The 15,916-nt window shown below is 40.9% G+C and overlaps 1 protein-coding gene across 7 annotated transcripts in view; it reads left to right on the top strand.

Annotated features, from left to right (window-relative positions):
- Positions 1 to 13,112, top strand: part of cep170bb (centrosomal protein 170Bb) — a 69,841-nt gene extending 56,729 nt beyond the window's left edge. For all 7 annotated transcript variants that reach the window (XM_077018118.1, XM_077018117.1, XM_077018123.1 and 4 more), the window contains 5 exons: positions 9,553 to 9,669; positions 9,760 to 9,848; positions 10,060 to 10,153; positions 10,259 to 10,310; positions 10,425 to 13,112. In XM_077018118.1, the coding sequence (XP_076874233.1) occupies positions 9,553 to 9,669; positions 9,760 to 9,848; positions 10,060 to 10,153; positions 10,259 to 10,310; positions 10,425 to 10,597 (525 nt within the window). In that variant the 3' untranslated portion in view covers positions 10,598 to 13,112. The remainder of the gene's footprint in view (positions 1 to 9,552; positions 9,670 to 9,759; positions 9,849 to 10,059; positions 10,154 to 10,258; positions 10,311 to 10,424) is intronic.
- The last annotated feature ends 2,804 nt before the right edge of the window (positions 13,113 to 15,916 follow it).

Genomic DNA, 15,916 nt, shown 5'->3' with positions numbered 1-15,916 from the left:
TTAGCAGAAATTGGACTACTGTTGGGACAAGGAGGAGGAGGAGAGGGGGGAAGAGGGTTCTGAAGCTGAAGGAGAGGAGGCAGAGCAGGAAGGTGGAGGTTAGAGTTGGTATGTTGAATGTGGGCTCTATGACAGGTAAAGGGAGAGAGCTAGCTGATGCGATGGAGAGAAGGAAGATAGATATACTGTGTGTACAGGAGACCAAGTGGAAGGGGAACAAGGCCAGGAGCATTGGTGGTGGCTTCAAACTATTATATCATGGTGTAGACAGAAAGAGTAATGGAGTAGGGGTAATCCTGAAGGATGAGTTTAGTAAGAGTGTAGTGGAGGTAAATAGAGAGTAAGTGACAGGGTGATCTGTGTAAAGTTAGAGATTGATGGGGTGATGTGTGAATGTCATCAGTGCTTATGCTCCTCAGGTAGGTTGTGATTTGGAGGAGAAAGAAGAATTCTGGAGAGAATTAGATGAAGTTGTTTTGCAGGTTCCTAAAGAAGAGAGAGTGGTTATCGGAGCAGATTTAAATGGACATGTTGGTGGAGGGAACAGTGGTGATGAGGAGGTGTTGGGTAGATATGGTGTTAATGAAAGGAATACGGAAGGACAAATGGTGGTAGATTTTGCTAAAAGGATAAAGATGGCTGTAGTTAACACTTACTTTAAGAAAAAGGAAGAGCACAGGGTAACGTATAAGAGTGGGGAAAGATGCACACAGGTCGACTATAGCCTCTGTAGGAGACGAAACCTGAAAGAGGTTAGTGATTGCAACGTGTTACCAGGGGAGAGTGTAGCTAAACAGCATAGGATGGTGATATGTAGGATGGTTTTGGAGGTTAAGAAGAGAAAGAGAGTGAGAGTGGAACCTAAGATCATGTGGTGGAAGTTAAAGGATGAGGACTGTGGTGTAAAATTCAGGGATGAGATGAGGCAGGTACTTGGTAATGGTGGTGGTGTTCTGGATACCTGGGATGAGACTTCAAATGCAGTGAGGGTTGTGGCTAGGAAGGTACTTGGTATGACCTCAGGACAGAGGAAGATAGACAAGGAGTTGTGGTGGAATGAGGAAGTTCAGGAAAGTTTGAGAGGAAAGCGACCTAAAAGAATTGGGATTTTCAACGAGATGAAAAAAGTAGAGAGAGGTACAAGGAGATGTGTCGTAAGTAGGGGTGGGCATAGATTAATTTTTTTAATCTAGATTAATCTCACTGAAATCATGAAATTAATCTAGATTAATCTAGATTAATCTATATTAAAATGGCTCATATGCGTGCTACCCAAGTAATGACTAAAAGTCAGTTTTTGAGATAGGGTTTCTTAATACAGAGGGTGCATTAGACCAGGGGCTCATCTCCTGTTTCCAAAATGCATCAATGACTGCTTGAGGAAGCTGTTCTACTTTGATACTTGAAAAAAAAAAACATGCTCAATAAAATGTAGGCTACTCGTGTTCAACGGTTTATTCAGTTAAACATGAATTTGTAAGCCTACATACTGTACATTAAATAACATGTTTATTCAGCTAAACATGATATTTGAAATGTAAGCCAACATTTAGTACATTTAACCTCACGGACGTAATTTTCAAAAGTCAGTTTTGGTCCTCTGTAGTTTTAACGGTTAAAAAGAAATATTTAAATAGCGACGAATCTAGAGCTATGACCATGCAGAAAACGACCGCTCCGAGCTTCGCTCCGGTAACACTTGACGTTCCTAAAAATGAATTTTCCATGAAGCAAACCTGGTGACTTTGTGGCTGCATCCATGTAAAAACATGTACGATTTGTAATTCACAGGTTTAAAAACTCGTTCTCGCCCCTACTGTGCAATTTGGTTAGGAATACAGCCGAGCTAAACTATCAAGTTGAAAGTCATCCTAGTTTGTTTACCCATTTTGACCCAGTTCCCAACCCAACTTTAAAAATAGATTTAACGGTGATAATTTTTATGTCGCCCGATAAGAGTATCAAATTACCGACCGCCGTTAACGCCTTTAACGGCCCACCACTAGTCGTAAGGCAAAGAGAGCAGAGGCAGAATCTAAAGAGAAGGCATATAGCAAGCTGTATGAGAAGTTGGACACTAAGGAAGGAAAAAGGATCCGTACAGATTGGCCAGACAGAGAAACCGTGATGGGCAGGATGTGCAGCAGGTTAGGATGATAAAGGATAAAGGTGGTAATGTGTTGTCTGGTGAGGAGATTGTCTTGGGCAGGTGGAAGGAGTATTTTGAGCAACTGTTGAATTAAGAGAATGAAAGGGAAAGAAGGTTAGAAGAGGTAGAGGTTGTGAATCAGGAAGTGCCCCAGGTGAGCAAGGAGGAAGTACAGTGGGGAAAATAAGTATTTAGTCAGCCACCAATTGTGCAAGTTCTCCCACTTAAAAAGATGAGAGGCCTGTAATTGACATCATAGGTAGACCTCAACTATGAGAGACAAAATGTGAAAAAAAATTGATAAAATCATTTTGTCTGACTTTTAAAGAATTTATTTGCAAAATAATGGTGGAAAATAAGTATTTGGTCACCTACAAACAAGCAAGATTTCTGGCTGTCACAGACCTGTAACTTCTTTTTTAAGAGGCTCCTCTTTCCCCCACTCATTACCTGTATTAATGGCACCTGTTTGAAGTCGTTAACAGTATAAAAGACACCTGCCCACAACCTCAAACAGTCATACTCCAAACTCCACTATGGTGAAGACGAAAGAGGTGTCGGAGGACACCAGAAACCGAATTGTAGACCTGCGCCAGGCTGGGAAGACTGAATCTGCAATAGGCAAGCAGCTTGGTGTGAAAAAATCTACTGTGGGAGCAATAATCAGAAAATGGAAGACCTACAAGACCACTACTAATCTCCCTCGATCTGGGGCTCCACGCAAGATCTCAGCCTGTGGGGTCAAAATGATCACAAGAACGGTGAGGAAAAATCCCAGAACCACAAGGGGGGATCTAGTGAATGACCTGCAGAAAGCTGGGACCAACGTTACAAATTCTACCATCAGCCACACACTACGACGCCAGGGACTCAGATCTTGCAGGGCCAGAAGTGTCCCCCTGCTTAAGCCAGTCCATATCCAGGCACGTCTGAAGTTTGCTAGAGAGCATTTGGATGTTCCAGAAGAGTATTGGGAGAATGTCATATGGTCAGATGAAACCAAAGTAGAACTATTTGGTAAAAACACAACTCGTTGTGTTTGGAGGACAGTGAATGCTGAGTTGCATCCAAAGGACACCATACCAACTGTCAAGCATGGGGGTGGCAACATCATGCTTTGGGGCTGTTTCTCTGCAAAGGGACCAGGACGACTGGTCCGTGTACATGAAAGAATGAATGGGGCCATGTATTGTGAGATTTTGGGTGCAAGCCTCCTTCCATCAGCAAGGGCAATGAAGATGAAACGTGGCTGGATCTTTCAGCATGATAATGATCCCAAGCACACTGCCAGGGCAACAAAGGAGTGGCTTCGTAAGAAACGTTTCAAAGTCCTGGAGTGGCCTAGCCAGTCTCCCGATCTCAACCCCATCGAAAACCTTTGGAGGGAGTTAAAAGTCTGTGTTGCCCGCCGACAGCCCCAAAACATCACTGCTCTAGAGGAGATCTGCATGGAGGAATGGGCCAACATACCAGCAACAGTGTGTGCCAACCTTGTGAAGACTTACAGAAAACGTTTGACCTCTGTCATTGCCAACAGAGGATATACAACAAAGTATTGAGATGAACTTTTGTTATTGACCAAATACTTATTTTCCACCATTATTTGCAAATAAATTCTTTAAAAGTCAGACAAAATGATTTTCTCAATTTTTTTTTCACATTTTGTCTCTCATAGTTGAGGTCTACCTATGATGTCAATTACCGGCCTCTCTCATCTTTTTAAGTGGGAGAACTTGCACAATTGGTGACTGACTTAATACTTATTTTCCCCATTGTAAGGGCTGCAATTCAGAGAATGAAGTGTGGTAAGGCAGTTGGACCAGATGATATTCCAGTGGAGGCATGGAAATGTTTGGGAGAGACAGCAGTGGAGTTTTTGACTGGGTTATTTAACAGAATCTTGGAATGTCAGAAGATGCCTGAGGAGTGTAGACGAAGCATAATGGTGCCGATTTTCAAGAATAAGGGCGACATTCAGAGCTGTAGCAATTACAGGGGAATAAAGCTGATCAATCACAGCCTGAAAATCTGGGAAAGAGTAGTGGAAGCTAGGCTTAGAGGAGAGGTAGAGATCTGTGAGCAGCAGTATGGTTTCATGCCAGCTAAGTGCACCACAGATGCTGTTTACTTTGAGAGTGTTAATGGAGAAGTATAGGGAAGGACAGAAGGAGTTACATTGTGTGTTTGTTGACTTAGAGAAAGCTTATGATAGAGTACAGAGACAGGAGCTGTGTTATTGTATGAGGAAGTCAGGAGTAGCAGAAAAGTATGTGAGGGTGGTGCAAGATATGTATGAGAACAGTGTGACAGTAGTGAGATGAGCAGTAGGAATGACATCAGGGATCAGCCCTGAGTCCCTTCATGTTCACAATTGTCATGGACAGACTGACGGACGAGGTTAGGCAGGAGTCCCCTTGGACTATGATGTTTGCTAATGATATTGTGATCTGTAGTGAGAGTAGGGAGCAGGTGGAGGTGAGCTTGGAAAGATGGAGATATGCTTTAGAGAGCAGGGGAATGAAGGTGAGCAGGAGTAAAACAGAGTACATGTGTGTGAATGAGAGGGCAGACGGTGGACAGGTCCAGTTACAAGGAGTTGATTTGGTGAAGGTTGACGAGTTTACCTACTTAGGGTCGAGAGTACAGAGTAATGGGGGAAGTGAAAGAGAGGTAAAGAAGAGAGTGCAGGCAGGCTGGGGTGGATGGCATAAAGTGTCTGGGGTGATCTGTGATAGAAGGGTGTCTGCTAGAATGAAAGGAAAGATCTATAGGACAGTAGTGAGACCTCCTATGTTGTATGGACTGGAGACAGTGGCACTGACAAAGAGACAGGTGAGGGAGATGGAGGTGTCTGAGATGAAGATGTTGAGATTCTCATTTGGAGTGACGAGGAAGGATAGGATCAGAAATGAGTTTATTAGAGGATCAGCACATGTAGCATGTTTTGGAGATAAAGTTAGAGAAGTGAGATTGAGATGGTTTGGACATGTACAGAGGGAGGAGAGGTATATTGGTAGGAGGGTCTTGAAGATGGAACTTCCAGGCCAGAGGAGGAGAGGTAGACCTAAGAGGCGGTTTATGGATGCAGTGGTAGAGGATATAAGAGTGGCTGGTGTGTCAGTGGAGGACACTCAGGACAGGGCCAGATGGAGGAGTTTGATCCGCTGTGGCGACCCCTAAACGGGAATAGCCGAAAGAAGAAGATTAACTAACTATTAATATTAATCTTATGTACTTTAAATCTATGTGTAGTTCATTTTTCTAAATAGCACTAAATCTAAATGACCTAAAACTAATAAAATGTAAATAAGTATTGATATTGACCTTACTTACATTTTGATGCCATAATTCTTCAGAAATAACTATACTTTTTAACACATATACTACTCACTAAACGTTTGGCTTTCGGGTGAAATTCTGGAGATGTAGTCTGGAAGGAAAGCAGAGGTCAGTAATCAGGCAGGGAAAACAGTTAGGAGGGGGTGGTGGTGGTTCACGATGCCACTTTCCATTCTTCTTTCCCGGTTTACCTCCCTTTGTGCTGCACTTGTAACCAGGCATCCTTTTAGACGCGTCTTTCTGTATCATGCAATGTGAGACAGGATGCGCAGACGAGCATACACAAAAACATTGAAGTACTTTATTGAAGTACTTAACGCAGCGAAAGGCTTGCATGAACACAAAACACATATGGGACTCACACGTCTGACAAAGACAAGCACAGACACTGTAAATGCACATTAAATACACTAACTACACAAGACCCCATTGATGACGAGATGAGCCACAGGTGAGACAGATGAACATACAACCACACCCACAGAGATATACATATCAGGGTTGCCAACTCTCACGCATTGAGCGTGAGACACACGCATTTGATCATTTTCACTCGCTCTCACGCCACACTTCCGATTTCTCACGCAGAAAAAAAAATTCTAGTTTATTTACCTCTGATCCACATCTATGATTCAATGAGTTACTAGTTTGCTCTGGCACTAACCACCGGTGATTGATAGATCTCGATATAACACTTAATAATGTCTCCCCCCATCCCCCCGTCGACAACTTGCGTCGTCTCCTCCCCCCCAATTGCCACATCCTCCAGGTTCAAATCTCACTCCAAGCGATTCAAAAGTTGGCAACCCTGACATATGGACATAACATTTCTTACAGAAACTTGGCAAAAACCAGGTGATAACAGCACTTTCTCTGAGCTATTCCTACCTGGGTATTCCTTTCAGAATACGCCACGTGAGACCAGCTGTGGAGGCGGTCTAGCCTCTGTCTTCAAACAGAGTTTTAATTGCCGTCTACTTACAGCTAAACATTACAACAGCTTTGAGATACAACTACTCCTGGTACAGTTTACATGTCCTGTGCTGTGGTATATCGACCACCAAAGTTCAATAAAGAATTTATCATGGAGTTCTCTGATCTACTTGCTGATCTAATGCCCAGATATGATAGTCTGCTGATCTGTGACTTTAACATCCATGTCTGTTGTCCATCTAATCAACTGGTCGATGAATTCCAAAACCTTTTGTCATCTTTTAACTTGACTCAGTCTGTAATTATGCCCACTCATCAAAATGGGCATACTTTGGATCTTGTTATTTCACATGGACTTCCAGTATCCATCACAGAAATATGTGACATTTGTATATCAGATCATCTTCCCACTATATTTGAGTTTACTGCTCCTGCTCCTATAAACACTTTTGTAAGTCGCTCTGGATAAGAGCGTCTGCTAAATGCCATAAATGTAAATGTAAATGTAAACAAATGTCTCACTCCAGCCTTATAACGTCGCACTATCACCTCCACCACGGCCGGAGAGTTTGCTGTTGCTTTCATGAACACACATTTCTACATAACCCTCCTTCTCTGTGCCCAGAGACATTTATTTCCACTTTCCATTCCACTTGTTCAGAAATGTTGGACACTATTGCTCCATTCAGGTTTGTCACAATCAAATCTAAGCCAGATCCCTGGTTGAATGATTCAACCCGTGCCCTTAGACGTCGCTGTAGACGAGCCGAGCGAAGGTGGAAAAAGGACAAGCTACAAGTTTCATTGGGAATCCTGAGAATAGTCTTGATGACTATCAAAAAGCTGTTAAAAAGGCAAAATGTCAATACCTATCAAATGTCATCTCAACTAGCTGTAATCGTCCCCAAGTGTTATTTAGAACAATCCAATCTGTTACAAATCCATCTAGCAATGTTTTCAGAAATGTATCAGAGGCTACCTGCAATGAATTTTTACAATATTTCATAGACAAGGTGGCCTCTGTTAGACAGAGCATTGGTACTGTAGCTGTTGGTTTTGATATGTTTGAGCCAGTATCTCTATCCATGCTGTCTGAGGTGGTTCAAGGAATGCGACCTACCAGTTGTCCACTGGATATTATTTCTTCTAGGGTGTTTAAACAGGTCTTTAGCAGTGGGACCAAGCCTCCTTCCATTCATTAACAGCTGTCTCAGTTCAGGATCTGTTCCAACTGTGTTCAAGCATGCTGTGGTCAAGCCTCTTCTGAAAAAACCCAATCTGGATCTGACAGTGCTGTCAAATTTCAGACCCGTGTCCCATCTAATGTTTCTGTCAAAGGTTTTGGAAAGAGTGGTATTCCAACAGTTGCAGCCATTTTTGGAGAATAATCTAATTTTTGAGAAATTTCAGTCTGGTATCAGAACATGTCACAGCATTGAATCTGCACTTCTGAAAGTTCAAAATGACATTCTCCTATCTCCTGATGCAAAAAAACCTGTACTGTTCGTAATGTTGGACCTTACTGCAGCGTTTGATACCGTGGACCAATCAATCCTCCTGGCACGTCTGGCTCATCATGTGGGCTTCTAAGGATGTGTACTACGGTGTTTCAAATCATATCTCACCGATATAACTTTTTCTGTGATGAATAATGATTTCTCCTCCTCATCAGCCTCTCTGACCTCAGGTGTCCCACAGGGGTCCATCCTGGGCCCAGTTCTGTTTAGTTTGTACTTGCTTCCATGCTCCATGTAGTTGCCATGGAGTCCGTCCAAAGGTGTATGAGCGACATCAAACTCTGGCTGTCTCAGAATTTCCTCTGTCTAAATTAGAGCAATACTGAATGTATTCTGTTTGGCGCAACACTCCTGCTTGATGCAGTCACACCTAGTCTGGGTGCTTTACATCCCCACTGCAGTCAAGTGGTTACAAATCTGGGTTAAAGTTGGACTCAAGTCTGAAATTTGACCTTCAGATAAATTCTGTTGTGAGGGAAGTTTCTTTTAACTGCGCCTCCTTACCAAAGTAAAACCTTTTCTGAACAATAATGACCTTGAAAAAGCAATATATGCCTTTGTTAGTTCACATCTGGATTATTGCAGTGCACTGTACATTGGACTAAGTCAAGCATCACTCCATCACCTGCAACTGGTTCCGAATGCAGCTGCCCGGTTTCTTATCAACACTAGCAAGCATGATCATATTACTCCTGTTCTTTACTCTCTTCACTGGCTCCCAGTAAAATTTAGAATTCAGTTTAAAATCCTGTTGTTTGTTTTCTGTGGAGTCCATGGACTTGCACCTCCCTACATATGTGACATTATAAAGTTACATCAGCCTGGCAGAGATCTTCGTTCAGGTGGACAATATCTACTGGAGGTTCCACGGTCTAGGTGTAAGCAGTGGGGTGATCGGTCTTTTGCGGTAGCAGGTCCTAAATTGTGGAATGCCTTGCCTACTGTTCTACGTTCCATCACTGATCTACCAATATTTAAAGCCAAACTTAAAACATACTTATTTAGGATGAGTTTCAACATCTAATTATTTGCAAATGGAACTTTAAAGTACACAGACGAAATCTTTAAGACCATACTAATTTATTGTTGATTCTATTGTGTATAGCGCTTTGGTCAACTTTGATGGTGTAAGATGCTATATAAATTACTGATGATTGATGGATTGATTGATAACTAGACATAGACGACACAAACAAATGCCCAAAGGGAGGGGTCTGGGGCTATATCGTGACACATGTGTATTCAAATGTTTAGAGAAGTTCACCTATATAGGTTAGAGTGCATTTTTAGGTTCATCCTGAAATTTCACCTGAAAGCCAAATATGCCTAACTTTTAGTGAGTAGTGAGTTTTTAGTGAGTTTATCTGGAGTTATACTCTTCAAATATTGGTAAATATATTGTACATGTGCCAGCTGTACAGTTGCCTCTGCTTCATTGGGAACGTTTTTTTTTTATAAATATGTTCAAAAGCTTTAACATTTCTTTCAGCTGAGGGTGGTTGGATTGAAAACCACTGAGGGGATTATTTTTTCACAATATGATTTCACAGTAATCTGAGATATGCTTTCTCTGAATTATGGATGTTGTATTTAATGTCACTGATCATCCGGCAGCTGGTTCATCACATACCTGAGGCAAGTCTTAACTACCAGAAAGTTCCTCCAGGCTCCACCAGTCCAGTTGACTCAAATATGAATGACTCCAAACGGCGTCCCTGGAATCGTGAAGAGGTCAAATTTGACTACATTAACTAAACTTTATTCATATAGTTTTTAGTTGTTTTTAAAGGGTTCTAAAATAATCCGCTTTATTTAATGCAGGTCTTGTTGGACAACCTAATGCTCAACCCCGTTTCTCAGCTGTCTCAGGCAATTAGAGAAAACACGGAGCAGTTGGCTGAGAAAATGAAGTAATGCATCACAGTTCCTAACACACTGCTTCCTTCATTCCATTTCTACCACCACTACAAAGCCAAAATTCCTTACAAAGGCTCTGTTTACATTAGATGTAAAAGTATAACATCAAGACAATATGTATGTTTGCACAGTATGTTATCTGTTATTTGTTCTGCAATTGTTTTGTTCTTAGGGTAACCCTCATGTTTTTTTTTTTGTCTACAGAGCTTTGTTTCATAACAAGACAGAAGTGTGGGAGGAGATTGAAGCAAAGCTCAATGCTGAAAATGAGGTTCCTATCATTAAGACCTCAAACAAAGTAAGGGCAGTTTTGGTTTAAACTAGCGGTATTATGAACACGATCAAGCTGGAATTTACAATTTGCTAGTTTATTTTTATGTAAGTCACCTTTTCTATGCAACAGGAAATCTCCTCTATTCTTCAAGAACTGAGAAGAGTGCAGAGACAGCTAGAGGGTGAGTTTTATGTATTTATATGTATTTAAATATGTAATTTACTTACATTTGTTCTGACATCCATTTGGGTTTTATTGATATTTTTATTGACTTTTTTTTAATAAAATTCCCCAGTGATCAACACAATTGTTGAGCCTGTAGCAACAGGCTCCAAGTTACCCTCTGTGCCTCCAGTGGGAAAGACAAAGCCCAGGTCCAAGGAGTTTACATGCCCCACAGCTCAGAATTCCAATGCAAGTGCTAGAAGAGGTTTCCGTGGAACTGAACGAGAGAGACATGTAGTGTGAGTGAACTGCTTCCTAATTCCTGAAGAGTACCATTAAAACTGTACACATACACTGATTGTAGTTTTATTCATACAATGTCATACTTGTGAAAATACATATATGCTTTCTAAAATGCAACTAGTATGTTGCATAAGGTATGTGGAATAAGGCAAACAATCTGTATTAAATAGAAAATATATTGCTTGTGGGCAAAACTCCATGTGGCTTATTTGCTTGTTAAAGTGTAGATGCAGAAAACCCCAGTTATGTTTTGCTGTCCCAGTACATGTGTTATAGCATTATGGCCTGTGGGGGACTGTAAACCCATATTATTTGTTTTACACACTACTGAAAAGCCAAAAGAGAAAAAAAATGCCCTGTTCAGCTTGATTGTTCACAGCAGCATATGAACAAGGTGGAAAGATCTGGATGGAAAGTTATTAATCCAGGACATCATTTCAAACAGTTGTAATTGTCAGTAATTGTGATTGTGGCCTGATGCTTTTGACCATTGTGACAGATGAATGATATCAATATTATGATTTAGGTGATTTACATCAATGCTTTGAGAATGTATGTCTGTTGTACTCAGCTTTGTCATAACAATGTTAAAATAGCAACTTACTATGTTGTGAAGCTGTTAACTGTGTATTATGATTCTACAGACTGTTTGAAGCCCTGTGAGTGGAATGGATGAGAAATCTAAACTAATGAATATAAAACAATGTGTGTGCAATAGGGAAAGATCATAGTCGTGTAGAAGTGTGATGTGTATCTGATGTATGATGCTGAAGTGTGATGTCATTAGAAGGTAAACACGGGTCATTGTTACAGAATGCAGTGGGACTGTAAAGGCTATAGAATGACAGCTCAGTGCTTCTTTTTCTGCTTTACTAGATCAAACAAAGAACACCTCCCTTTCATAAGCTCACAGTCTTGTTGATTGAGATTTTAGGTCATTTGTTTGTCATTTAATTGCAATTCATGGTTGTCATGTGAATTTTATGCAATGTACATGATTGTGATTTCATTCAAGGTAGCAAGACATGTAGAATGAGTGGGGCTCAGTCAAAATCCACAATCTGATAGACAAGCATTCTGAGAGCTATTACTTGAAGAAGACAACGTTCATGCTGTAGTTCAAGAATATGATAGACTTATTCACTTATTCACTTATGTCTTTATTATTGATCAGACTTTTTGTGTGGTCTGACCCTTTCTAAAAGGATTGAGCCTACGCATTTACTGTAGAATGTTTTTTCCTTTAGTCTAATCAGTTGTGATGAGTTGAAAACACTGAGCATGAATCCATCTTTAGTTAAAAATTTATCAACTTTACAACTCTTCTGTTGTTATGTAAACTAGAATATGTGAATCGCAAAATATCCTGGGCTCTCTTAGTTTCTCTCCAAGGACATTCATGAGGATGAAAATCAACCCAGAATTGTGGAAACACATTCACTTACCCTTATATATTCACCACCTGCTTTAATAGAATCATTTAATAAAGCAAGAACACTGCTGACAAAATATTTTGTGTGATAGACTTTTCTCAATATATCTTTAACAGTGACATGGTATAGCTTATTGCTGTTGTTCTATAGAACAACATTTGTCAGTGTCACAGCTGGGATGAGAATGGTCTTCCACCTACAAATCTGTCAAATACTGATAAGAAATTAAGTAGTTGTGGTATACAAATTGTGTATGGCAAAACAGACTATAATCTTTAACCTTAAATATAGTTTTTTCTACAATTTATCTATTAATGTTTATAAAATTGGTTGTGAGTGTATAAGAACACATGTATTATTTATGTGTGGGACCCTACTAAATTCATGGACCTCAAGTTTCTCAAAAATCACATATGTGATGAATTTTAGAAAATTATACACTTATTGGCATTTATTAACACAAATACATATCTATGATAGTAACATAGCCTGACCAGGGTAGCCTGTCATGCTGAGCTAATTGCTTACTTTAAGGGCTGAGTGGTCTGCACTGGACATCAGCAGTGTTAGGCTTTATTCTTTCTCATTGGGAGGAAACTACTTGTCTAAGGTTTGACATGGCTCTCTCCCTCTCCTGGTCATAGAATCATCGATGGGCAACAACATGCTGATGCTAGATGATCTAAATCTATGTTAGATGATCAGATTTCTAGCTAGCTATTTTTAGGAAATTTTTAGTTTATTATTTGACTAATTTCCATAGGAGCAAGTGAAGGCCTGTAGGCTATTCACTTTTTCTCACAGTTTTCCTGTATGTCACAGAAAATCTGATCATTCATGGGAAAAGGCTGATTTCATAGTCTGTGACAATTTTCATGGCTATGAATTTGGTAGCAACCTATTTATGTATGTGTTATTTTTGTGTTATATTGAGTCCCAATGTAAAGTTTAAAAGGTAAAACGGTGTAAAGGCACTAGTAAAAGGTATGTGTACGAGTTGTGTTTTAAAAATGCTATACTTATTTTAAATTTATGAATTTATGTTGAGAAACATCTTGCACCATAATGTAGCTGGGCTGAGACTAATAAATTCATAAATTAGAAACTTGGGTCTATAATTGGATCTCTAGACTTGGGACTTTTTATTTGAGAATCAAAAGCATATTTGCTTTTACTGAACCTGCTACTTGTCACAGTACAAAGGCCGGCTGCCTCCATCTGCAGTGGAATTGTTTCATGTTGTCCTCTGGTATGGAAGGACTTCAGTGAGGCCATGGAAAGGTTCCTAACCAACAATGTATACAGTGATGCTGGGTAGCTGCTGACCTTGACTGGGGATATCATTAGACAATTGAAGGAATACTTCAAGGATCTTCTCAATCCCACCAGCACACCTTCCATAGAGGAAGAAGAACTGGGGAACTTGGGTGAGAGTTCACCCATCACTTGGGCTGAGGTGACCAAGGTAATTCAGAAACTCCTTGTTGGGAATGCTCTGGAGGTCAAAGTCAAATTTATTTATATAGTGCTTTTCACAACACAGGGGTCCAGATCCCTAATGAGCATGCCAAAGCTGACAGTGGCAAGTGGAGGTGGATAAGGTCCGCACTAAATTCCTTAGGGCTCTGGATGTTGTGGAATTGTCCTGGTGGACATTTCTTTTCAGCAATGTGTGGACATCGGGGGCAGTGCCTCTGGACTGGGAAACAGGGTTGGTGGTTCAACCTTTTAAGAAAGAGGACCAGAAGGTGTGTTCCAATACTGGGGGAATCACACTTCTCAGGCTCTCCGGTATGCAGGGGTGCTGAGTCCAGTCGAATCTTGGTTACAAGAAGAACAATGCGAGTTCCGTCCTGGTCATGAAACACTGGACCAGCTTTTTACCCTTGCTAAGGTCCTAGAGGATGCATGAGAGTTTGCTTAACCAGTCCACAAAATTGGACCTCCTTGCTGAGGCTACTACCCTGCAAATTGGACACAGATAAGTGGAAGTTAATGGATGAATGGATTTTTTTATTTAGTACATTGAAACATAGAAATATATCATTTTTGAAGTAGACAACAAATAAACATTTGTAGACCAGTGAAATCAAGACTGGCCTATATCAGCAAAGCAATCAGTCCATATACACAAATTGTCTGTAAGAGCTAATTGTTCCTATCATCTGTTGGTCTCTACTCATTGGGTAGATGAAGTTATAAGAGCAGACGTGGTGGCCATGTGAGGACAGCTCTGTTGTGTAAATAGATAATAGTCAATTCTTTATAGGAAAATGTAACCATTACTAAATTATGTAGAACAAAAAAACCCCACAGTCACTATAAATAAAATGAAACAATATAAATATAAAATATTTGACCTTAATATTATTTCAAATGCATTTTCATACATACAGGGAGAGATAAAATAAAGTTTTGCATGCTTGAAGAAAAAAATGGCCATGAATTTACAGTATTATTTATCCCCTTACCCTGCTTCTTGTGGGAACACATTTTTTTCCATGAGAAACACATAATTTTGTACTTTGAACATGTAATGCTCTCACACATGATGAGCAAAAAATGTGTCATTTTGTCACGGTGTCTTCGGCAACCCCTCTGGTTGTGATTTTTTTTCTTGGATTTTGAAAGAAATTTCATATATGAATAATCCATCCATCCATCCATTTTCATCCGCTTTATGCGGGTTCTGGTCGCGGGGGCAGTAGCCTAAACAAAGAGGCCCAGGTTTCCCTCTCCCCAGCCACCTGTTCTAGCACTTCTGGGAGTATACTGAGGCGTTCCCTGGACAGCCGAGATATAATCTCTCCAGTGTGTCCTGGGTCTTCCCTGGGGTCTCCTCCCTGTTGGACGTGCCCAGTGGCATCCAGACCAGATGCCCGAACCACCTCAACAGGCTCCTCTCTACATGGAGGAGCAGCGACTCTACTCCGAGTCTCCCCGGATGACCATACTCCGTACCTGATCTCTAAGGGTGAGCCCAGACACCCTGCGGAGAAAACTCATTTTGGCCACTTGTATTCACTATTTCATTCTTTCAGTCACTACCCAGAGCTCGTGACCATAGGTGAGAGTCAGAAGGTCTATTGACCAGTAAATTGAGAGCTTTGCCTTTTGGCTCAGCTCTCTCTTCACTACAACGGTCTGGTACAGTGTCTGCAATATTGCAACCGCAGCCCCAATCCACCAGTCAATCTCTCATTCCATCCTTCCCTCACTCGTGAACAAGGACCCGAGATACTTGAACTCCTCCACTTGAGGCAAGGATTCCTTCCCGACCCAGAGAAGGCATTGCTCCCTTGTCCGACTGACTACCATGGTCTCAGTTTTAGAGGTGCTGATTCTTTTTGGATTTATCCAAAGTAAACACGCATTCGTATGTGTTGCTAACACGATGTTCAATAGGCTATATCAGGGGTACTCAACTGGCGGTCCGGATCCGGACCCGAACGCAGTCCTGTCCAGACCCAATCTCATTCCTGATTAACTGGATACGGACCAAAACAAAACCGCAGCATATATTTCAGGGCTATTGGGCTATTTTCAGCCTATTCAGGGCTATTGAAAAAACACTCCGTCACGAGTGTTATGTTCGCCACCCCGCTCAACAACTTACAACTTACGTTCGCCACCCCCGCCGCACCGGACCTCAGGTCACAGGTATCTGCCAAAATTGGACCACGGACAAATTTAGTTGAGTACGCCTGGGCTATATGGAATCAGAGGAAAACACTAACCCTACAATATAAAAAACATGTACAGAAAGTAATCTTACCTTGCATTTTTGCTTCAGATTTTCTCATTTTCTGGTAACTTTAATGGGGTCCATTTTGTCATGAAAAAAAGATGAATGAAATAAAACACATTGCTTATGTAGTGCATGTAG

Source organism: Brachyhypopomus gauderio, chromosome 9 (genome assembly GCF_052324685.1).
Source record: "Brachyhypopomus gauderio isolate BG-103 chromosome 9, BGAUD_0.2, whole genome shotgun sequence".
NCBI lineage: Eukaryota > Metazoa > Chordata > Actinopteri > Gymnotiformes > Hypopomidae > Brachyhypopomus > Brachyhypopomus gauderio.
The sequence above is the reverse complement of the archived record's forward strand: the minus strand, read 5'-3'. Positions and strand labels throughout refer to the sequence as shown.